The 23,876-nt window shown below is 54.5% G+C and overlaps 1 protein-coding gene across 7 annotated transcripts in view; it reads left to right on the plus strand.

The window, feature by feature from the left end:
• Positions 1-8,600: 8,600 nt before the first annotated feature.
• Vwa5b1 (von Willebrand factor A domain containing 5B1) overlaps positions 8,601-23,876 on the plus strand; it is a 39,333-nt gene continuing 24,057 nt past the window's right edge. For all 7 annotated transcript variants that reach the window (XM_071617420.1, XM_071617423.1, XM_071617424.1 and 4 more), the window contains exons 1-8: positions 8,601-8,648; positions 8,982-9,196; positions 10,586-10,731; positions 11,496-11,627; positions 12,093-12,217; positions 17,303-17,479; positions 21,560-21,670; positions 23,330-23,532. In XM_071617420.1, the coding sequence (XP_071473521.1) occupies positions 8,616-8,648; positions 8,982-9,196; positions 10,586-10,731; positions 11,496-11,627; positions 12,093-12,217; positions 17,303-17,479; positions 21,560-21,670; positions 23,330-23,532 (1,142 nt within the window). In that variant the 5' untranslated portion in view covers positions 8,601-8,615. The remainder of the gene's footprint in view (positions 8,649-8,981; positions 9,197-10,585; positions 10,732-11,495; positions 11,628-12,092; positions 12,218-17,302; positions 17,480-21,559; positions 21,671-23,329; positions 23,533-23,876) is intronic.

The following is a 23,876-nucleotide window of genomic DNA, read 5'->3' on the forward strand; positions in this document are numbered from 1 at the left end:
CTGGAAGTGGCTATAGTGGACCCTAATCCCAAGCAGAACTCCAGACAATGGGGCCTCGCCCCCACCCCAAGCAAGTTCTTTCCAGTCCCTGAAAAGCAAATGCCCCCTGGACACAACGCCCTTCTCTTTGGCCCCAAGAACCCAGGCATCCCCACCCCGTCACGCTGGCTGCGGACAGGCAGGCCCAGGAGCCCTCCCCCTGCTCCCCCCACGTCTTGCCTCCCTGTGCTCAGTGTGGGCTGTGGAGCAGCCTGGGAAGGGAAAGATCGGACTTTGGAGGTAGGGCAGGTTCCCATCTGGCGTGGCCACCGGATGGCTGTGTAACACTGGGTCTGACTTCCTGTAAAATGGGCAGGTGTGAGCACCGGCAATGGGAAGAACCATCACAAGGGCCTGGCAGGTGCCCCTTTAGAGCTCCTCCTCTGGACAGAAGCCTGCAGGAAGCTGGGACTTAGGCCAAGAGAGGCGTGACCAGCGCTGTCAGAACTCACAGCCCAGCTGGGGGGTACAAGTCACTGTAGACGGAGGTCCCAGCCCTTCGAGATGTGGAACATGTAAACGAGAGCCCACAGCCGTGGAAGCCTCAGGAGGGGGCATCTAGTGCATGGGGGCACTAGGAGGGCTCTGTGGAGGAGGCAGCTGTAGAAGTGGCCCTGGAGCAACGAGCAGGACTTTGAAAGGCAGAGAAGGAGGCAATGCTCACCCAGGAAAGGCCCCACGGTGGGAGAGAACCTGGCCTGTTCAGGGCGGGCCAAGAAGGCCAGGGTGTTTGGAGGGAGCTGAACATGCAGGTCGTGGCAGGAAGAGGCACTGGACAGAGAAGGAGACTCGATGGGAGAAACTGGAAGGCCATGCTGGGAGTTTGGCTCGACCTGTTGGACAAAAGGAATGGAAGCCATTAAGTTCAGGGAGTTGGGGGTGGAGGAGTGTGTGTGTGCGCGTGCGTACATGCCTGTGAGTAGTGTGTGTGCCTAGTGACAGAGGACCAGAAGAGAACAAATAGCCTGGAGGCTGAAGGACCAGTTAGGAGATGACAGGGACGTTCTACAGAAAGCAGTGGAGAAACGAGGAGGGAGTGAGGGGAACTTTCAACAGCAGAAGTTCAAGGGTGAGGAAAAAGTTTCTTGCCAGGGGCAGCGTGGCCCATGGTCAAGCACATGGACCCTGTGGTCCTTCTTGCTTGGGTTCAACCCCCTGCCCCATCACTTACTGGCTTTGTGACCTGGGGCAATTTCCCTTATCTCTGTGAGCCTTGGTGTTTTTATCTATAAAATAGGTAAAACAAGAGGGCCTGCCTCTGACCCATGATTCAAAATTGTATATGCTAGATGCTTGGGGTGGGGGCTCCTCCATTCAGCACACATTTATTGAGCATCTACTAAATGCCTGGCCCTATTCTGTGGGTAGCAGACATAGTAGTGATCAAAGCAAAATAGAAGCCCTGCCCTCAGCAATTATAATCAAGATGGCTGGGGAGACCCATTCAACAAGATGCACACCCAAAATATGCATAATGTGGGTGGCGATCAGTGGCGAAGGGAAAGGAGAGGATAGGAAATGCTGGGAGACTGCAGTTCAAGGGTGAGTGAGCAGTTGTGAGGTAGGGCAGCCACTGATAGGGCGTGAAGTCCAGGGCATTACAGGGGAAATGAAGTCAAGGGAACTGACGTGCGGGGACCAGGGGCAAATGCCCAGGGAGCAGATGTGCTGTTCCTGCAGCTGAAAGGCACTGGGGCTCCCAGAAGGTGTGTCAGGGGGACAGAGGAGTAAGGATCTTAGCAGGAGCAGCAGCTAGGACCAAGAAGGGCACTCGCCCAACCCCAAGGGGTGACAGGAGAAGGGAAGCAGGGACCCGGGCCAGGATGGAGAGCGTCTCAGACAGGCACAGGGTCAGGGGGTCCACTGGCTATGGACAGAGCAGTGGCTACAGGGGACATGGAGATTTGGCAAGACAATCAATGCCAGGGGCCAGCACAGGGGCCCAGAGGGGCAGAGCATCCCCATGGACTTTACCCTCAGCAGTTCCTCTGACGAGTCCCTGGGCCTGATGGCCAGAGGACTTTCTCTCCCTTCACTGGACCAACCAATGGGAACCTCAGAAACCAACACTTCACAGTGTCATTATCACCAACTCTTAGTGCCAGCATGATTCAGGGCCCTTGGGATTTGCCAGGGAGAAAATCAGGCCCCAGGCCCTGCCCTGGTGGAGGGCAGGCAGTTGAGAAGCAGCAAATATTGATATATCATGCACTGGCAATAGGTGTGATGGAAAAAATGAAGGACAGGAAGGGGTAAGGGAGCAGGCCACGTGGACATCTGGGAAGAGTGTTCCCAACAGTGGGAACAGCCCGTGCAAATGACCTAAGGCAGAAGCATTAGAGAGGCGGCATCAAGGGGAGGGCAGCAGGAAAGCCACTCAGTAGGACCCCCAGGGACATGGAGAGCATCAGGGGGACTGAGCCATGGGGTCACATGACTGGATCCTTGCCTCCGGAGGATGGCTCTGCCTGCCCTATTTGAAACAGACTGTAGGGGAACGTTGGGGTGGCAGCTGTGGAGGTGACGTGAAGAGGTCAGATTCTGAACCTGCAGCTTTATTTGCTCTCTGTCTCTCACGCTGGTTTCTGTTCTCACACCTGCCCCCAGCACCAAATGTCCTTTAGTGTCCTTGGGAGCAGTGCGCATTCATTCATTCATTCATTTCACTTTATGAATATGTATAATATTCCCTTTATGAATATTTATAAATATAAATAACGTCTTGGCCAGAAGGACGCCTGTCACTTGGGAGTCACTGTTTCTAGGCCATCAGAAATCGCTGGTATTTAACAGGGACCCCGGGAACTCCTGCAGGCTGCGCAGCCCTCAGACCCAGATCAGCCCGTGATTCACCAGAGAAGCACAGGCCAGCGCCCCAGTCGTCCTGCTCTTTCTATGGGCCTCAGAGAATATGGAACAGAAGCCAACCAGAGAGCCAAGACGCCCTTCTTAATAATCCTCCCTCCTGCTCTCCAGTCCTCCCAATGTCACTCTAAGGCCTGGATCTTAAGCCCCCCTTTCTCAGCTTCCTCAGCCCCCTCACCCAGCCCCTGCCCCCCTTCATCCCCCTTTGGTCTCCCTCACCTCTCCAGCTGTTTGCCATCCTAAAAGTCAGGGATCTGGGCACACAGTTTGCGTGGCAGACCGCAGGAGGAGCTGGGGAAGGTAAATACATGATAGCGCTGCTCCTGACACCAGGCACCTGTCACCAGACACGGCCCTAGGCCCAGGCTGTGTCTCTCAGTGGCCTGCAGATGTGTGGCTGGCTCCAGGGCAGCCCCTGGAGTATCCTGTGGTCTTGGAGACCCTGGTGGGGAAGGAGCCAGAGGGGAGGACACTTCACATTATTGTTCTGGTCTCCCTCTCCCACAGGGGCAGCCCTGGATTCTTCCAGGGGAGAATCCTCCAGAAGCACCTATGAAACCTTTATACACCCCAAACTCACATCCAGAGCCGAACACATCTCTCGAGGCCTCACTGTCCCTGTCTACGGGAGAATAACCCTTGGGAAGGTTTCATGGGGCTGGGATGAGACAGTGTATGTGCCTGGCACATTTTCATTATTTAATTAACTCCAGCTGCCGCGACTATTTCTTCCCCTACTCTCAAATTTCCTGTCGCTAGATTATAAACTCCCTGTGGTTGGGGCTCTGTTTTATCTTTGTATCTCCAGTGGCTACTTCTGGGCCTGCAATACAGTAGGCACTTATCAATGCTGGAAGAACTGATGGCAAATATACATGAATGAGACCCCCCAGGGTTTAAAGCTTACTCGTGCCAAGAGCTTCGGACATTTTTAAAGCATGGGCAAGAAGAGAAGTCTGGCCTTTGTTATCAGACATCTCTCAGCCAAGCCCCACTCCCAGTGTGGGAGGACTGGGTTAGACAAGATGCCCCCGCCAAGAACCCCTGAAGGACTGAAGCTTAAGTCCAAGTTCATTGCCCATCTGGGAGCTGATTCCCTGAGGGTGCATTCCCCAATTGGCATTCTGGTCAGCAGTGAACCAAGGCGAGGAGGAGGAGAGAGGGAGGGCGGGTTTCAAGGGCTGTGGCTCAGACAGGAAATGAACTCCGCCATCTTGTTCTGCAGTCGAGGTGCTCTGGTCTCCAGGACAGGAAACTCCTGAGAAGAGACACCGGGGATCCAGCGGCTCCCTCCTGGCTCTCGATCTTCCTCCAGATATCAGTCAGCCTGTCAGGAGATGAGCAGAGCTGAGAGCTGTCTGGGCTGGAGCCACAGGGAGAACACAATTAAAAAGATACTGCTGGGCTGGTGGGGGTTGGGGGGGCACCTCAGGATTTGTGCAGGACACAAAGAGGACCTAGAGGGAAAGAGCATCCTTCCTTGAGAAAGGGCAATCAGGGCTCCCTGAACAGCCTTGCAAATAGATGATAGCAGGCCACCAGCCCACGGGAACTCGCACACCAGAGAGAGAACCTGACCTCGAACTTGCATTCCAGGAGGCCCTTTGTGCGACTTTGATTCCTACTCTCACCCCTCAAAGGCTTGTGTTTCCTGGGCGGGCCTCTGGAGTCCAAGAGACCATTGGGACACTGGCCTGAGAAGCGCTCTGAAGGCCTTCACATTGGACATATGAAAGCCACCCACTCCTTCACTCATTCAGTCAGCCCTGAGGATCCAGGGAGAAGCAAAATCAGACGGGCTCCATACCCACATGGGTACCACGTGCGCTGTGAAGGCCGTGACAAACGACAACCAAATAACCTCACGGAAAAAAAAAAAGAAACATAAGAAATTGATAGAAATATATGGCAGGAGAGAAAACTGCCCCTGGGAGAGGGACGCCCAAGGATGCTGGGCACAGGGGTCTCACCTCCCTGCAGAGGGGACCCCCGATCACACTGGAGAATGAGGAGGTTACTAGAGAAAAGTCAGGTGTGGGGAGCCCTCCAGGAAGTAGCAAGCACAGAGCTGGAGAGAGCAGGAATGGAAGCAGTCAAGGCCCACCCAGCACTGGGAACGAGGCTGTGCTGGCCAAGGAGGCAGGCAGGGGTGAGCACGCCAGGCCTGGGCCACCATGAGGGTCTCCATCTGTTTGAAGAGTTGTGGGTACCATCGGTGGGCAAAGAGGGTGGTGGTCATGCATCCACTATGTGTATTGGAATGTTCCCTCTGGACACTGGGTGGGGAGTGGACTCCAGAGGCAGGGAGCGGATTCAAGAGGCCAGTAGGAGCTGCGGTCTAGGCAGAAATGGTGGTAGCTTGGGACCAGGGTGCTGGTGACGAGAAGGAAAGGTATTGACCAAGGAAGGGCATCTCCAGAGAGAAATCACAGGCCCTGGTGATGGGTTTGGGGGTGATAAGGAACAGGTGCCCCAGAGGCCTCCCAGGATTTTGGCCTGTGCACCTGGAGGGTCAGAGGCTGCCTTCATCTGGGCGTCTTTGGGAGCGCTCCTCCCGCCCCCGCCCCAGCCTACCTGTCGCCTGTTGTGGGCAGCTCCAGTGCAGTCGAGCAGCGGGGACTTGGTGGCCTTTTGCAGAGGAAAATCTGAGGCTCAGGGTCATGGGATTCACAAAGGGATGAGGTGGGGCTCCCAACCCAGCACAGATTACGGGGTGCTCCAGGTTGGACAGAAGCTACGTAGGCTGACTCTGAAAGAATCCTAGCGGGCCTCTCTTCTCTACCTGTGAAACGCAAGGGAGGAGAATGGCCACTCCTCCCAGGGGCCATGTAATTACCCCGGGGCTCACTCCTGGGAGGCCTTGGGGGAAAGGAGAGGCGCTCTGAGTACCGGGGAGTCTGAGACAGGAACACCGGGTTGGGGAGGGTGGGGCCTCTCCCATCTCCTGCCTCCTCTGTCTCCTGCAGGCCCTGGAGGCTGAGTAGCTGGCGGGATGCCTGGCCTGCTGAACCGCCTAACCGGGGCAGCCCTGCCCCTCACCTCGTCTGATGTCACCTCCTTCGTCAGTGGTTACGCCCTGGGCCTGACCGCCTCCCTCACCTATGGCAACCTGGAAGCTCAGCCCTTCCAGGGTAAGAACTCCCTCTGGGATGTCCCCAGGGCCACACCCACCTCCAGGTTGAGTCCCTGTCCCGATATTTACTAGATGATTGACATTGGGTGCATCAGGCGACCTCCCTGAGTCTCAGTTTCCTTGTCAATAAAATAGCCTTTCCAGTTCTGCTCTGCAGGCCACAAAGATAATCAAAAGAGGGTCCGGATTTGAGCTGAGGAGGTTTAGGCTCAGCCCCCGACAATTGTCCCAGTGCTCCTTGTGTCCCTCACGACACGCTCACTGCACCTGCTCCAGGGAAACTCCCCCAGGAAGAGTCAAGATTCGGCCCAAGCCAGGAGCCTAGTTCTAGGCATGGCTCTGGGTCCTAGGACCTTGGGGAAGCCCACGGTCCCCCCCCCAACTCAGCATGCTCCTCTCTGCCTGTCCAGACGCCAGGGGTTGTGGGGAGGGGAATCATCAGTGTGGCCAGTCAGGGTGTGGACAGACGCATCGTTCCTTGGAAATCACATGCCTCTCCCTCTGCGGAGGAAGGGCGTGGTGAGTTAGCTAACTGTGGCCAGGGAGGCTAACTGTGGCCAGGATTCCCTCCTTAGTCATGGTGACGGAGCCTCCCAACCACAAACTGAACTCCGGCCCCCACTGAGGTTCTGGAATTATTTCACTGCTGCCCTGGGGACCAACAGGAATTATCAGGGAAACTTTCTTCTCAAAAATCCAGGCAAAGCAGATGGCCCTGCTCCTCTATTTGGGGGAATCCAGAGAAGGAGACCTAAAACAAGTCCCCCGCCTCGGGGACCTGGGAGACTAAACAACTGTGAGGCAGCCCCCTAGCTTTCCACGTGCAGGAGGAACAAGTGCCCCCATTTTATAGATGAGGAACCTGAGGCCAGGAGGGACAGCCAGTGAGAGTTTGCACAGGGTTCACCGCAGACACAGCCCTGACTTTCCAGCATTGCAAAGTAGAAGAAGTGAACCCTCCTTAAATGCAACAGGTCTCCTAAACCTGCACCTGCACCTTAACAAGACTCCCAGGTCATTCTCAAAGTTTGAGAAGCACTAAGATGTAAAAAGACAGGACACACAGTTTAGTAAGTGGCGGCTATTTTTTTTGCCACGGCAGTCCTGCAAGTTGGCTTCATCATCTGCATCTTGCAGGCGGGGCCACGAGGCTCAGAGATGCTAAATATCTTTTCTGGGGTCGCTGGACAGGAAATGAGCAAGGTCTGGATTCAAACCTCCAAGGCCCCAGCCCCCAGTGCAGCATGGCAAACTGGTGGCCAAAGACCAAATTCACCACCCAAATGTGTTCCATTAGACCGACGTGACAGGTCACCTACAAATCCAGGTCCACGCTCTTTGAAAATCAGAACTTCTGGCCACACCAGGCTTGCCCGCTTGCACAGTAAGAGCAGGCCAGAGCCAGGCGCAGCTGCCCCTGCCCACACAGGCCGGGCCCCTACTCTCACCCACCAGGCCCCACCCATGGGGCAGGCCAAAGGCTCCCTTTCCAGAGCTGGGGTGTGCAGGGGTGCCGGGCACCCCACAATGCTGGCCCCACTCCGGCAGGCCTCTTCGTGTACCCTCTGGATGAGTACACCACAGTGATCGGCTTCGAGGCAGTCATTGCTGACCGCATCGTAACGGTACAGATCAAGGACAAAGCCAAGCTGGAGAGTGGTCACTTGGACACCTCCCGCATCAGATCCTCAATTGTCACAGGTAAGGAGACCCGAAGGGCTGTGGCAGGGCCTGGGCCTGGCTGGAGGGTTCCTGGGTCAGAGCTTCGGGCATATGGCAAGGGCAGCGTTGGCACAGGGCAGGGAGGGCAGGAATCCCCAGATGGCGTGCTGTGTGACCTTGAGCCAATAATTCAGTTCTCTGAACTTCCCACTTCATTGTCTATAAAACAGGTTACTGTTCCTGTTCTCTCCTCCAAAGCGGGGTGGGAATCAAAGGAGGGCAGGGAAGAAAAGGGGTTTTGAGGCATCTCTGGAGGACAGAAGAGCAAATCATTCCATCTCAGAGGCTTAGAGTGACTCATACCAAGCTCTGACTCTACCCTATTCCTCATGAGGGGTGTGAGCTTAGATAAGAAATTGTAACTTCATGTGTAAGTGGAATAAATAATTAAAGCCACCCAGTGCTTCACCAAATCACTTACACCCCAGAAAGTACTCAAAGCTTGGCCACTGATTCTTGCTATTGAGGAAACTGAGACTCAGAGAAAGATAGTGACTGGCTCAAAGTCACACAGCAGGTTAATGGCAGAGCCAGGGCTTGAACCCAGACCAGTCATCATATGATGGAAGAGATTCTGACCAGGGACTCTATGACTGAGGTCAAGACTGAGGACATCAAGATGTTCAAGAATCTTTTAAGGAGCACTCATTATGGGCCACGCTCAAAGTGCCCTTGAGTTGAGTTCTCGTGACCTGGAAGTTGAGACGTGCCCAGGAGTTACCATGATTTGGAACATCCAAAGTGGCTGTGCCAAGAAAGGTCTTGGGTAACATTAGAGGAGGGAAAGAGAGGTCAAGGGTGACCAGGGTGGTTCTCATGGAGAGGTTGGTGGATGGGTGAGACTGGCTAAGAAGAGATGAGGGACCAGACCTTTCAGATAAAGGAAATGGTGAGCAACAGCATGGATCCCAAAGATGGGGCACTTCTGTTTGGTTCTGGATGGGGGAATAGGATGGGTGGGATGGCAGTGTGACCTTCAGCAAGGTGAAGTGGGAAGTACAGCCCTGGGTCAGTTATTGGCTGAGTAACTTAAACAAATTGCACTTCCACACTGGGCCTCAGTCTTGCCATCAGCAAAACGGGGCTGCTCAAACCTACCATGCAGCCAGCTTAGATTGGATCAGAGCCAATACATGCACAGCCCCTGACGCCAGCCTGGCACTTAGGGAACATTCTTCCAGAGGGGGTTTCCATCACCCCTCATTCCTGCACACCGGGAAAGGTGGCCTTGGATGAGGATTTGGAGCGGATCCTGTTCGTGGTCAACCTGGGGACCATCGCCCCCATGGAGAACATCACCGTCTTCATCAGCACCTCCTCCGAGCTTCCGACCCTGCCCAGCGGGGCTGTGAGGGTTCTTCTGCCTGCCGTCTGCACCCCGACCGTGCCTCAGTTCTGTTCCAAGAGCACCAGCCCCTCCAACCAGCAGGCCCAGGGGTAAGGAGGCCACGCCCAGATCACGCCAGTGGGGCGGGGGCAGCAGAATCCATCAGATGGACGCAGCCGGGCACAGGACAGGGACACGGCAGAAGGTGAGGCTCTGCCTGAGAATAATTTGCTCCTGACTCTCAGGGCACTTAAGAGTCTCCCTGAAATGTCCCTGTGTTGGTCCCAGCAGAATTGGGATCAGAACTTCCAGGGTTTATTTTTAAACTCGCTTAAGAGGCGTTTTCTGAGCAGCTACTGTGTGCTAGACACTGGGCCAGATGTTAGGGATAGAGAGGGACGGACACCAACATGATTTCTGCCATTTAGAAACTTGGAGGAAGAGTTCAGCTCATTATGTAAATAATTATTTACATCCTTGAAGACATAATGAATTATGTAATGAGTGCAATGAGGGAGAAGTTCATTGGGCTAAAGGTAGAAAAGAGGGACCCGACCTGGATGTCCAAAGACCAAACCAGGCTTTGCTGAGAGCTGACCATGAGGAGGACGTAGGCACAGAGAAGGGTATTCCTTGACTGGAGAATCGCAGAGGCAGCAAGGACACGGCCCTAGAGAGGAGCTGAAGCCCAGGTGGCTTTTGATGAAACTGCAAGGCCTGAGATGCCCTTGGCCCCGGCAAAGACTTTGCCCTTCTCCCCAAAGCGAGGAAGCATTAAGAGGGTTTCCAGTAGGCAAGAGGAGAAAGGACAAGCCCAGGACCCAGACAGTCCTCTGTACTCCCCTGGAGGAGTAGGAGGGGAAAGGAGGGGGTCATGGCCTTGGGCGTCTACAGCAGAGGTCATTTTCTAGGAAAGTGTCCCTGTGTTGGTCCCAGCAGAATTGGGATCAGAAAGACTGGGTGGGGTGGGTGCTGGTTTAGTTAGAAGAGAGAAGGATTAAGCAACATCTGAGGCTGAACTTGAATAAAGGGAGCAAGCCATGGAAATGTTCTAAGGGAAGAATATTTGGGACAGAGAGAGCACTGAGTACAAAGGCCCCGGGGCAGCAGCGGGTTCGGTGTGTTTGAGCAGCAGCGGAAAGGCTAAGATGGCTGCTGCAGAGGGGTGGCCAGTATGGCTACAGCAGGGTGGGAGAGGAAGGGAGAGAAGTCAGCGGGCATAATGGCCAGGTTGAGGATGCCCGGCACACAGAGAATCTGTGGCACAAGCCAGTCTCAAGCAAGGGAACGCCAGCCTATGGATCATCTGCAATTGGCCTGTGCATGTAAATGGCAGGGCCTCCCTGGGGTCAGCTGAGAGGGAGAACAGGGTCTGGGGTGGAGGAAGCCCTTCAGCCCCTTCGGCCAGCGGGGCTGCCTGGGACTCACCGTCTTCTCACGCTGGCCCTGCCTTGCCCTGTGCCCACCCCTGCCACCGCCTGCACTTGTTACCACCCTAGCAAAGACCGGCCTTGCTTTGGCACCCGGACCATGGACTCCTGGAACAGGCTGTGCCTGGCCACTCTCCTGGACACCGAGGCGTCCAACCCCATGGAATACGACTTCAACTTCCAGCTAGAGATCCGGGGGCCATGTCTGCTCGCAGGTGAGAGACTTGCCCCGCTGGGGTGGGGCCCCAGAAGGGAGAGGACGAGAGGAACTGGAGGGCAGGAGCCAGCTGGCCCAGGCAGGTGACCAGCTGCAGCACACGGAGCTGCCTGGAGCCCACTGTCCCATTCCCCCAACCAGCAGCTCAAAGTCAAATCCTTCATAGGACAGCTTTCAGGGCCACCACCTGTCACCCCAAGGCATCTCCAGGGCAAATGTCCATCAGGGAACAGCGTCCTTGATCCTCTCCTGGAGGCCACATACAATGGCCTATTCACCAGGCGGAGGTCCCAGGGTCCATCCTGGGTGTGGAATATTCAAAAGCTTCCCAGGTGGGTCTAATGTGCAGTCAGGGCCGGGAACCTCGGCTCCAGTGACTCTCTGCCCCTGTGCACATGGGGTTTTGGAGGATGCTGGGACGAGGTTTCTTGTCATTCCACTGCAAAATGCAAAAAGCACCCACCCAGTGAGCGTTGAGCTCTTCCTATCAGCTCAGCAGCATGCTGGGTGCTTGGTGCACCGGAAGGGGAAGCAGCTTCTCTGGCCCCTACTGGACCCTGTGGCCAGTGTGGGAAGGGCCTTTAGACACCACCTATCTAAGCCCATATTTTACAGATGGGGAAAGCGAGGTGGCCCGTCCATGGCCACATAGCAAACCAGGAGCCATCTCTGGCCTGGGTCTCTGTGTCCCCCACTGAGTTTCCATGTATTCTGGGGCTCCTGAACCTGTTCCCACCCTCTCTGCCTTCCTGTGCCTTTCAGGGGTGGAGAGTCCCACACATGAGATCCGCGCCGATGCCGCCCCCTCTGCCCGCTCAGCCAAGAGCATCATCATCACGCTGGCCAACAAGCACACCTTCGACCGCCCCGTGGAGATCCTCATCCACCCCAGCGGTAGGCTGCCCACCCCCCGACCCCGGGCAGAGCGTTGACCCTGTGGAACCTAGCCAAGGGAAGGGACCAGCCACTTGGCTCCCAGGACTCTTAGCTCTAGATGGCAGAATTAAGCTGTTCCAGAGGCCTGGGGTCTCATCTGTCCACTGGGACCTTTGTCACCAGGTCAGCGGATCAGAGGATTTTTGAAATTCTAAGCTTAGTGGAGACCCTGATCCCAGCCTCAATCCATCTTGCAAATGGGTCAACTGAGGCCTAGACAGGGTGGTGAGTCGTTTGTGGCCACCAGGCTGTCCTGCCTTTCAGCTCAGGCGTTCTCCCCAGCCCCACGCGGCTTCAGGCGGCCAAGGAGCTGGAGTCCTGCTCCAAGAAGGATCCGCCCCGGGAAGATCTGGTCCCCTAAACCAAGCCTCTGGCCTTCCCCGCACCCCATACAAGTTCTGAGAGTTGATCTCATCTCTGCAGAACCCTACATGCCACATGTCCTCATGGAGAAAGGGGACATGACCCTGGGAGAGTTTGACCAGCACTTGAAGGGAAGAACCGATTTCATTAAAGGGACAAAGAAGGACAGCAGTGCCGAGCGGAAGGTGAGCCCACGGCGGCAGGGCTAAGGGGGGGAGGGGTGTTGGCAACAGTCTCCGCTGGACCCATGAGGGACGAACACCGAGTCTAAGTGAGGGAGGTGAAAGCCCCCACATCCCCCGTCACACGGTCAGCTGGTGTGGCAAAGCCTGAACAGGAAGCATTTCCTAATGGGGGCTGGTGGGCCATGGAAGGACGGTGGAAATGGACTTTAGGTGCAGCCCCCACCCCGTCCCTCCTCCTGCTCCTGCCAGGTGGACGTCGAGTACCACCAAGGTGCCTAAGCCAGGCAAAACCCACAGCGAGTGGCAGAAGCAGTCTGGGCCCTCCAGGCCTCCCCAGCCCTCCAGCCGGGCACCTCCCAGCTCCCTCTCTACCTCCTGGGCCTCCCTGTTCCTGTCTGCTGGATGGTCCCTTGCCCTTCCTCCCACTTGCTATTACATGAAGGGTAAAGGCAGAGCTGAGAAACCCAGGGACAGAGCCTTCCTTCCCCTCTGCCGTCCCCCGACTCATGAAGCTAAAGGTGAAGGGGGCGCTGGCAGGGGGAGGGGGAGAGGCTGGGGGCGCAGGCCCAGCTCTGCCTCATGTGCCCTGCACACGAGCCTCATGTGCCCTGCACACGAGCCGCATCCCGAATGCTAAGGTTAAAACCCAGGGCGCTCCCTTCTACTGAACCCTTCGTAGATGAGGAAACTGAGCCTTTGCACCCAAAGATAACCAGGGAGCTGGGGCTGGGGTCAGAATCTCAGGAGGTAGACTTAGTGACAACGAGGCTAAGGAATTAGACTGAATCATGGGGGACCGTGTAGCTGGACTTAACAACTCCTCCGCCACCTCCCTGTTGGCCTAGCCGGCCCAGGGGGACAGTGAGGAGGGAAGTGACAGCAAAGTGTGGATAGCTTACTGCTCCTGTCATCCCCATTATTGGAGACGCCGCTGGAAGCACATGCCAGGTGGAGGACAGGAGGGACAGCACAGGGACAACGTAGGTGGCTCTATGCCCATCATCTCCTCCCTGTATTTAGAGCCACCCCAGGAAGCACCTGCCTCCCTCGATGGAGAAGGCGAAGCACGGCTCTCAGAGTGGGCTGTGGCCATGCCAGGGTTGCCACAGAGCTCTGAGAACTACAGCGTGTGGGCAAGGGGGTGGGCAGTGGGCCCCCCAGGACTGGGGCCTGCTGTCCTGCCTGCCAAATCTTAAATCAATTAGTGCTGGGACTGCCACGGCAGAGGAGAATTAATTTGCCACCTTGGGTTGGTTATGCAAATGCCCTGTATTCTCCTGGGCTCCGGGGATGACAGGGATCGACCTTGCTAAGAAGTGACGAGTTTATTGTAATTGGATAATGGCAGCTTGAAGAGACTTCAGAGAATCCTGGGCCAAAGCACCCACGCGTCCCTCTGAATGGCAGAAATCAGGTTCCTGGAGGTGGCTTTGGCAAAGGGGCTCTATATGAGACAGAGAACAAGATCCCTAGGCAGGAAAGAAGTCAGTTGGGGGTACCCAGAGGGCAGATATTACTAAGGAAGTGTGGGAGAGATAAGCTGTCAAAACCGTAATTTAGAAAGGAGAGAGCAAATAATACCAAGAGATGCTACGGACAGGAGACAGAGACGCAGAGACAGAGACTAGAAGTAAAGATGCACATGAAGGTCAGTGGCAGGGACAGAAAAGACCCACGCAGATGCGTTCTCTCATTTATTCATTCAACAAACATTCAGTGCCCAATAGATGTCAGGCTCTGTCCTGGGCATTCAGGACAACACTGAAAATGACACATGACACTCTCCTTGTCCTCATGGAACTGATTCTAGAAGAGGGAGATAGATCTGAAGTGACCAGGCAGCAAGATGAGTCTGGGGGAGGGCTGGGGCCATGGAGAAATACAGCGGGATGGAATGATGATGAGCGATTGGTCCTGGGTGCTCTTAAGCAAGGTGTTTAACAAGTGCCAGTCTAAGAAGGTGAATGGTGAATGGCCGCCACGAGTGGTGTGGACAGAGAGCACAATACTTGCAAAGAACTAGTAGATGGGGAGCAGTTTGGAAAACAGAAAGATGGCTAATATGGCTGAGATGTACAGAGCAGAGCAGGTAGGGAGGAGGTGGACAGTGGGCAGGGGTCAGGCCAGCTAGGGCTTCAGACACCATGGTGCCAAGTATGAGGGAAGAAGAGATGACCCTGTCCTGACCCTGGTGACGGCGATGGAGACAGACAGCACAGGACGAGTTCAGGATGTGTTTTTTGCTCTACCACCCATGATCCTTTGTGAAGAATGAGATGGGGGCTGAGGAAAAGAGGGACAACTTCTAGGTCTATGATTTGAACAATGGGGTGGGTGGTGATATGGAGAGACCTGTGGGGGGGGAGAGAGAGAGAGAGAGAGAACAACAAGTAAGGGTGGAGGAAATAAGATTCTGTATGGAGTGAGGTGAATGGAGAGTCGGGAAGAGGGTCTACAGCAACATGAGCAAGATGTGGCTTCAGGGACAGCTGTGATGACACATTAAAAAAAATAGAGATGCCAGGCATGGTGGCACATGCCTGTTATCTCAGCAACTCAGGAGGATGAGGCAGGAGGATTGCAAGTTCAAAGACAGCTTGGCAATTCAGTGAGACCCTTCTTTATAATAGAAAATAAACTGGGCACATGGGCGCACACCTGTAATCCCAATGTCTCGGGAGGCTGACACAGAAGGATCACAAGTGCAAGGTCAGCCTCAGCAACTTAGCAAGGCCCTAAGCAACTTAGCAAGACCCTGTCTGAGAAAATAAAGTCTTGGGAATGTAGCTCAGTGGGAAAGTATCCCTGGATTCAAACGCCCAGTACTGCAAATAAGAAGAAGGAGGAGGAGAAAGAGGAGAGGAGGAGGAGGAGGGGGAGGGGGAGGGGGAGGGGGAGGGGAGGGGAGGAGGAGGAGGAGGAGGAGGAGGAAGGGGAGGGGGAGGGGAGGAGGAGGAGGAAGGGGAGGGGAGGGGGAGGGGAGGAGGAGGAGGAAGGGGAGGGGGAGGGGAAGGGGAGGGGGAGGGGAGGGGAGGAGGAGGAAGGGGAGGGGGAGGGGAGGGGAGGAGGAGGAGGAAGGGGAGGGGGAGGGGAGGGGAGGAGGAGGAGGAGGGGGAGGGGGAGGGGAGGGGAGGGGAGGAGGAGGAGGAAGGGGAGGGGGAGGGGAGGGGGAGGGAGGGGAGGGGAGGGAGGAGGAGGAGGAGGAAGGGGAGGGGGAGGGGAGGGGAGGGGAGGGGAGGAGGAGGAGGAGGAGGAAGGGGAGGGGGAGGGGAGGGGAGGAGGAGGAGGAAGGGGAGGGGGAGGGGAGGGGAGGGAGGGAGGGAGGGGGAGGGGAGGGAGGGAGGGAGGGGAGGGGGAGGGAGGGGAGGAGGAAGGGGAGGGGGAGGGAAGGGGAGGGGGGAGGGGAGGAGGAGGAGGAGGAGGAGGAGGAGGAAGGGAGGGGAGGGGAGGGGAGGAGGAGGAGGAAGGGGAGGGGGAGGGGAGGGAGGGAGGGAGGAGGAAGGGGAGGGGGAGGGGAGGGGAGGGGAGGAGGAGGAGGAAGGGGAGGGGGAGGAGAGGGGGAGGGGAGGGGAGGGGAGGGAGGAGGAGGAGGAGGAGGAAGGGGAGGGGGAGGGAGGGGAGGGAAGGGGAGGGGAGGAGGAGGAGGAAGGGGAGGGGAGGGGAGGGGGAGGGGAGGGGGAGGGGAGGGGGAGGAGGAAGGGGAGGGGGAGGGGAGGGGAGGAGGAGGAGGAAGGGAGGGGGAGGGGAGGGGAGGGGAGGAGGAGGAGGAAGGGGAGGAGGAGGGGAGGGAGGAGGAGGAGGAAGGGGAGGGGGAGGGGAGGGGAGGAGGAGGAGGAAGGGGAGGGGAGGGAGGGGAGGGGAGGGGAGGAGGGAGGAGGAGGGAGGGAGGGGGGGAGGGGGGGGGAGGAGGAGGAGGGGAGGGGAGGGGAGGGGAGGGAGGGGAGGGGAGGAGGGGGAGGGGAGGGAGGGGAGGAGGGGAGGGGAGGGGAGGAGGAGGAGGAAGGGGGGGGGAGGGGAGGGGAGGGAGGAGGAGGAGGAGGGGAGGGGGAGGAGAGGGGGAGGGGAGGGGAGGGGAGGAGGAGGAGGAGGAGGAGGAGGAAGGGGAGGGGGAGGGGAGGGGAGGGAGGGGGGGGAGGAGGAGGAGGGGAGGGGGAGGGAGGGGAGGGGAGGGGGAGGGGAGGGGAGGAGGAAGGGGAGGGGGAGGGGAGGGGGGAGGAGGAGGAGGAGGAGGAGGAGGAGATGATGTCCTTCCTTTTATGTTTACGGATCCATCTCCAAAACAGACACTATATTAAGTCTGAAGACCTGAGAGAGACTAAGGTGCGACCTGCCTTCCAGTAGTATAAAAGCTCAAGGCGAGACAGAGATAAGAGCAAAAACCTTCATTCCTTGTACAAACTGCCTAGATCTCCAGGACAAATGACAGCATCATAGCAAGGGTAATGGTGGTGGTTACTCTCTGGCAGGCAGCGGGCTCACAGGTGTGGCATTTAATCCATACCAGCCGTGCAGTATGTCCTCTCGTCCTCATTTCATAGATGAAGAAACTAAGCGAGGAAGTCCACCTGGAGGTGGGGAAAAGCCTTCCAAACGAATGAAATTTGAAGGATAAGTAGGAATTTATCAGCAGGAGAGAATCAGTAAACCAGGAAAACCAAGTTCACAGCCAAGATGAGCCAGAGAGAGGTTCACGAAATGCGTGTAAAACAAAAGAGAAGATCATGCCATGGAGGGGGGCCATCCAGGAGCTACCTCAGTTTATCCTGGCCATCACCCAGAGAAGTGGACGTATTAGCCCCATTTTGCAAATGAGGAGACACCGAAAGGAAGGATTGTCCCAAGATTCCATGTCTAGATTTTGACAGAGCTGGGATTCAAACCCACGACTTGCTGCCGGCAATGTCCAAGCTTATGGTTGTAACCAGTGAATGTCTAACGAACAGAGGAGCCCGGGGCAGTCAGCCTGCGAGTCTTTGGTGCAGAGTAGAAGTGGGATCTAGCAGGTGATGGGGGACCAGCAAGGGTCCCTAGAGGTGTCTTGGGACCCCTTGATTGCCCAAGTCAGAGTCGCCCTTTCTCTTCCAGACAGAAATCATCCGGAAACGCCTCCACAAAGACATCCTCCACCACTCGGTCATCATGCTCAACTTCTGCCCTGACCTCCAGTCTATGCAGACCAACCTGAGAAAGACCAACGGGGAGTTCATCTTCCTCATCGACAGGAGCGGCAGCATGAGCAGGACCAACATCTACCGTGTCAAGGTACCTGCTAGGAGGGCCCCGCCCCGGGCCAGCCTGCGCTCTGCTCTGCTCCCCTGACCTGGCTCCCTCAGCACTTTCTGTTCTCAGAAGGAACTTATTTTGAAAAGTCATTTTAAACAGAGACAACCAAACTCAATTTGCTCCCAAAATAAAACCCTGAAGTGATATAAGCAGAGGCAGAATTGTTGGTGTACAAGGGATGAAGTCATCAATAGCTGCCCTTGATATTCTGCACACTTTTGTTGTATGCCTGCTCTGTCTCGAACACCTCACCAAGTCCTGAGAGAGAAGGGGCACAGGGAACAGAGGCCAGAGGCTGACACTGGCTGAGGGCCTGCCCTATGCCAGCTGCAGTGCTTGCCACTTAAGTAAAGTTTGGTGTTTAATCCAGATCCTAATCCTATGAGGTGGGTCCATTTTCCAAATGGAAAAACCAATCTTCAGTCACCCACCCAAGGTCACATGGCTAGTGTGGCCTACTGCCTGACTGTTCCCACCACCTTACATCAGAGACTCACGGGAAACAGCCCTGGTCATCGAGGAGGAATCAGGAAAAAATAATAATAATTGGTTCCTTTTTTTTTTTTTCTCAAATGCCTAATGTGTGCAAAGCCCTTTGCTTGGTCATCAGGAAAATCACCTGTCAAGTGAGGGACACAGGCCTGCTAAACAGTCAGATTGCTTGAGAGCTAGGTCTACCTGCTGAGGAGAGCTCCCTCCAGGGGAGTATGAGAAAGAGTGGTGGGACCCACCCCTTGCCCATCCAGAAGCTTCCTCCCCCCAAGAGATTATTCATCTTGATTCTGTTATTATCCAAAGCCCCCTTGTATTTTGACTTCTGCAGATGTGTGTAGCCCCTTCTGGAGTCACAAACTCATCAAGGAAAGGGCCAGATCTTTCTTACCTCTCTCCCCTTGTGGGGCATAAAATGCTCCCAGTCTGCTGGTTGAGCTGAGTAAACTATAGTTCAGGAGAATCAAAGATGAGGAACAAAAAGAGAGTGGGGCTCTGCTGTCACCTGAAATTTCACCCCTCCTGCCCTAGTTCGTCCCTGGAGCAAGCTCTTGTTTCCTAGGTGGAATCGGGGAGGCCAGCTAGCTCCTCAGGCTTGCTGTGCCTGGGCTCTGTCCTGAGGTTTGACAGAGGAATCATAGATGAGACCCAGGGTCCTATCTGTGGCATCTTGACCCTAGGATGCCCGCAGGACTGGTTGGTACCTTCTCACCCCACCTACCTCCAAAGGCAACCATGAGAACAGGGAGCTGTCCGAGGTGCTGGAGGACCGAAGCCACACTCCAGGACCTCACGGCTCTCCATGTTCCGTGCCACAGCCATGTGGATGCATAAGACATCCTCAGTTACCTTAGGGCATCACAGGAGAGTAAACGGAAAACACCCCCTAGGGAGTGATTCATCCCTTTTCCCTCTGTTTACCAGGTAAGGAAACTGAGGACCCAAGAAGCTAAGTGGTTTTCCCAGCATCGCAGGGTTCTTGAGGAAGACTGAGCCATCTGTATCTTGCCTCGGTGCTCATCTTTCTCACACTGCTGATCGGGAATTATACATGCACTTCCGTTTTAAAAAAGAAAAAAAAAAGCTTTCTTCTCTGATTATGTCATTTCTGCTGTGTGGCCTTGTAGAAAGAGCAATGCCTGGGGGCCAGGATCGATTCTGCCACTGAGTTGCTATGTGGCTCTGGACAAATTGATTCTCAACTGTAGCTTTCATTTGTCCTTTCTATAACATGAGAAGGAAGGATTAATTCAGGGAGGGCCCCTGTATGTCACATGTCCCTCTGCTCCCCTCTCCCAGGAAGACATCAATAATTGATCATGTCATTTTCTTTTCCTGCTAAGCCTAGACTCAGTCTCTATATCCCCTCCTCATCCCCGTGTTCCAGGAAGTTACTTTCATTAAATGGAATCAGTTTATAAGTGGAAATCCACTTCCTGAACTAAAGCCCTCTCCAGCCTTTGCTCTCTGACAATGAATTTCCCTGGCTCTCCCTTCAGTTCCTTTCCCTCTTGGAGTCTCCCTTGCTCTTTTCCAGCTCAGCTCACTGAGTCCAAGGTCACCCCTTTGCAAATGGCTTTGCATTGGTGCAATCATGTTCTGCTAAACATGACCCTGTCAGAGAAAGGCTCAGAAAGGGCCACACTCCCTTTCCCCCACTGAGGTTGCCTGAGTCATTCAGTGTGGCCCATTGAGCCAATGTTTCAGGGTGAACTAGGCTTAGGGAGGAGGGAGAGAGTAGAAATCCGAACAGCCAATGCCAAAGGAGAAAGTTCAGCCAATTTAATTTCCTGCAGCTGGTCTCATTCTTCAGCTGCCACTTGCTGCCAAAAACATAGATTTAAAAATTCTAATAGGTGTGAGCAGAGACAATCTGTATGAATCAGCAGAGTCTCCTGCTAGCAGGAATAGACATTAGTGGCTAATGAAAAGAGCAGATCTTGAGTTCTTTTGCTGAGACACAAAATGCGTTGGCACAAGCAATGAAGAGGCTGAGAGGACGCTAGTGTTTGCAGAGGGGGATGGGAGAGGGTCCTGGGTCTGCAGAGCCTGGAAGGAGGTGAACATTGACAGAATCCACTGGCAGCTGTCTTTCTCTGGATTCTGGAGTAAGATGGCTTGTTGCTCTGAGATCCATGGGGTGCCATCCATAAAGTATGTGGGGGAGAAAGGGAGACCTTCATTCCTTCACTCTGTGCCATGGCAGAACTCACACAAACAAGGTCTTCAGAGGTATGTTTTGAAAACCATGGTCATATTCTTGGCTTTGGTGATCCAGTGCAATTTCTTAACCATTCTGAGCCTCGGTTTCCTTATCCGTAAAATGTAGGTATGGATCCTAGTATATAGCTCATTGGGTTGCTTGTGATGACCATTAGCTGGATCTTTACTTTGCACCTCACTAAGTCTTATAAGGGTGACATAACTAGCCCAAGGTCAAGTTAATAATGGTAATGGTGATATTCACACCCAGATCGGTTGAACTTTGAAGCGTATCACTTCAGCCACTATGCTATAACATACATTAGAGCAATTAAATTGATTATAACTTGAAGTGCTAATCACAGTGACTGGTACACAGGAATTGCTTGATGTTTATCATTGCACTTATCATCGTCTTCACATCCACGGCCACCTTTGTCACTATTTTTTCAATATAACTTTACAAGGCCTCCTAGTGCTAGATAGCTCCAGAGGTATAGACTCTGCCCTGTGCACAGCCTTTGGAGACAAGGTGACTCATGTTTTGTTTTGTTTGTTTGTTTGTTTATTTATTTATTTATTTTGTAGTTGTAGATGAACAGCATGCCTTTATTTTGTTTGTTTATGTGTGTTGCTAAGGATCGAACCCAATGCTGCATACGTGCTAGGCAAGCGCTCTGCCGCTGAGGTACAGCCCCAAGCCCCAAGGTGACTCATGTTTGAATCCTGGCTGTGCTGTTTACTTACTGGATGTTCACCAACAAGTCACTTGACTTCTCTGGGCCTCAATCTTCTATTGTATAAATTGGGGATAATAATGTGCCCAGCTCCAAGGGCAACTCTGAAGATTAGTGAGGTAATGTGCCTAAGTACCTCCTTTGCATTTAACAACTAGGAGCTAGAAAGACTGTCCCTAGGAATTTGTCCCTGGTTCATGATAAGTTAAGTCTGATGCAGAGGCCTTGGATGAGGGCCAGAAACCATTCCATCCACAGTGTGACCTGGACCAGCCACTTTCTTCCCCTGGATGTCGATTTTGCTTTGGCAGAGGGAGTGGGTACTCCCTGTTCTCTCTGCCTCTCCGGGTCACTGAGAGGTGAAATGGAGCTGGCCAGCTATTATAGAGTGGCTTTGAGAAGTCAGACCTGCTGCATGGATGAGAAGTTTTATGATGGTGGCTCTGGTCCAGCCTCTGGTCAGAATCAGCAAGTTTTGTGACATGAGGGAGAAGGAGGTGATGGGTGCAAAAGGGTGACAGGCTCCGTTGGAGGCAGCTCCTGTGCTGGGAATGGCAGTACTGGTGTGTGATGGCAGAGTGGCCGGAGCCCCTGCCTGAATCCTGAATACCCCTTTCTCTCCTACCAGGAGGCCATGCTGGTGGCCCTGAAGAGCCTCTTGCCAACCTGCCTCTTCAATGTCATTGGGTTTGGATCCACATTTAAGACCCTCTTCCCTTCCAGCCAGACCTACAGTGAGGTAAAGAGGGGGAAGCTGGAGCCAGGAGGGCAGTAGGTGGTAGAGAACAGAGGGAAGGAGGGAAAGGGAAAGAGGAGGTAACCCTGCGGCCAGACTCCACCTGCCCACTCACAGACAGCCCAGGCAGGGGCAGAAAATGAAGGAGAAGCCATCTTTGCTTAGGCAGTTCCTGACATTTCAGCCTTCTGACATCTTTCCTCCTCAAAATAAAATAATGCACTGGGCAAAGTATGTGAATGCACAGAGGTGGAGTCCAGGGAAGGCAGAGAGAGAACAGGTCTGTGGCCTGCCACTCACTGAGGCTTGCCTCAGGAGGACGATGGGTTGGACAGGAGGAGCCAAAGGGCTGGACAGTGAGGGTGGAGAGTGAACGGGGTGTGGCCATGGGGGCTGCAGATGGAGCTCACAGGCCCAAGCTGCCATCTGAAACAGGAGCCTGGCCCCACAGCACATCCAAAATTGCAGCCTCTACCCAGAGCTAAGAAAAGGGAGGAGGTGAAGAAGGAAGGAGGTGAAGAAGAATGGAAGCATGGAAGGAAGGGAGGGGGGAAAGAAGAAAAGACATATTGGCTACTCTTCTACTAAGAGTAACTTTGAGTTTTGAAAATACGAGGCTAATTCGCATTGATTGTCCCATAATTTTTAAATATCATCAAAAATCAGTCATTTTCGATCTCCTACGATTCATCTCTCAGATAAAAGAACAGGAGAAAACACTGTTAAGAGCCTCATCTCGATCCCCCCAGACCTCGTTCTATGCATTCACAATCAAGATGGGATTAGATCTTCCATACAGTTCCATAAGCGACTTTCCTCGTCTATCATGAACGTATTTTTGTGCCAGAAAGTATTAATCTAGCAAAACTTTAAGGCTGCCTGTCATCGCACAGATGCCCTGAGACCTATTTCACGGAACCCTGTTGTCAGCCATTCATGTTGTTTCCATTTTTTCCAGCTCCCTCGTCTCTGTATGGTAGGGTTTGCATGCATGCTTCATGGTTCCCTTGGGAGGAATTTCTAGTGTTGCTTCTTCAAAGCCTCCACACCCATCATAAGGCTTTGGATACAGGCTGTTGCTAAGAAGTCCCCTCCCAAGCACGAAGGTTGGGAGAGCATCTTCCTGAGCCGGGGACAGGAGGACAATGTGTCCTGGGGGAATCCACTCTTACTGTAGATATCCACCTTGTGTCCCTAATCCTGGCCAATTGGGTCCCACAGTGTTGGTCCAGAAGGGAGGAAATCTGAAGCCCAGTTGGGGAAACAGTCTCCTTTTCAAAGTGTCATAGGGAGTTGGTGCCAGGGTCAGGTTCAGTACCCAAGTCTGATGATTCCCAGTCTAGTGTTCCCTCCCCCATAGGGCCTGCTCTCCTCATCAGAAAAGGGAACGTCCTTCATGCTGAGGAATTAGAGGTTCAGCACGCCATGTCTTTCAAGGGAGGGGCTCTTATTTTTAAAGTGGAGCCCAGAAAGGACAACACTGAGAGAATAGACTACAAACGGTGGCACTTGAGACATTGGTGGAGGGCGGCTTACAGAAAATAAGTGGCCACCTCTTCTTCCCGAGGCTGAAACAAAGGCCTCATCCTGGAGGTGGCTCAGTCTCCATGCCACACAGTGACCCTGGGGACTGTCTGTCCCTGCCATGGTCCTTCCCTGCAGGAGAGTCTGGCCTTGGCCTGTGATAACATCCAGAGGATGCGGGCTGACATGGGCGGCACCAACATCCTCTCCCCTCTCAAGTGGATCCTCCGGCAGCCGGTGCACCAAGGCCACCCACGACTCCTCTTCCTGATCACGGACGGAGCCGTCAGCAACACGGGGAAGGTGCTGGAGCTGGTGCGAAACCACGCCTTCTCCACCAGGTCAGCCAGGCTGCCGGGGGTGGGGGCCAGACTCAGGAGAAAATGTGCAAAATGCTAGAGGAAGAAGATAGGCCCATGGGTCCCACAGTGCTTGACTTCGAGGAGGGGGTGGGCGCTGGCTTTCAAATTGGCCTTTTCCTCTCAGAAGTTCAGGAGGGTCAAGTTGCCCACACCTCTGTATGTGAGCCCCAGGGAGCAGCCTCGAAGGAGGTGGCCTTGACTCTGTGCTGACCGTGCAGCACTGATGAGCTGTGTGTGTGTGTGTGTGTGTGTGTGTGTGTGTGTGTGTGTGTGTGAGAGAGAGAGAGAGAGAGAGAGAGAGAGAAAGTGCACTGTGGCACTGT

Source organism: Marmota flaviventris, chromosome 10, assembly GCF_047511675.1.
Source record: "Marmota flaviventris isolate mMarFla1 chromosome 10, mMarFla1.hap1, whole genome shotgun sequence".
Lineage (NCBI taxonomy): Eukaryota > Metazoa > Chordata > Mammalia > Rodentia > Sciuridae > Marmota > Marmota flaviventris.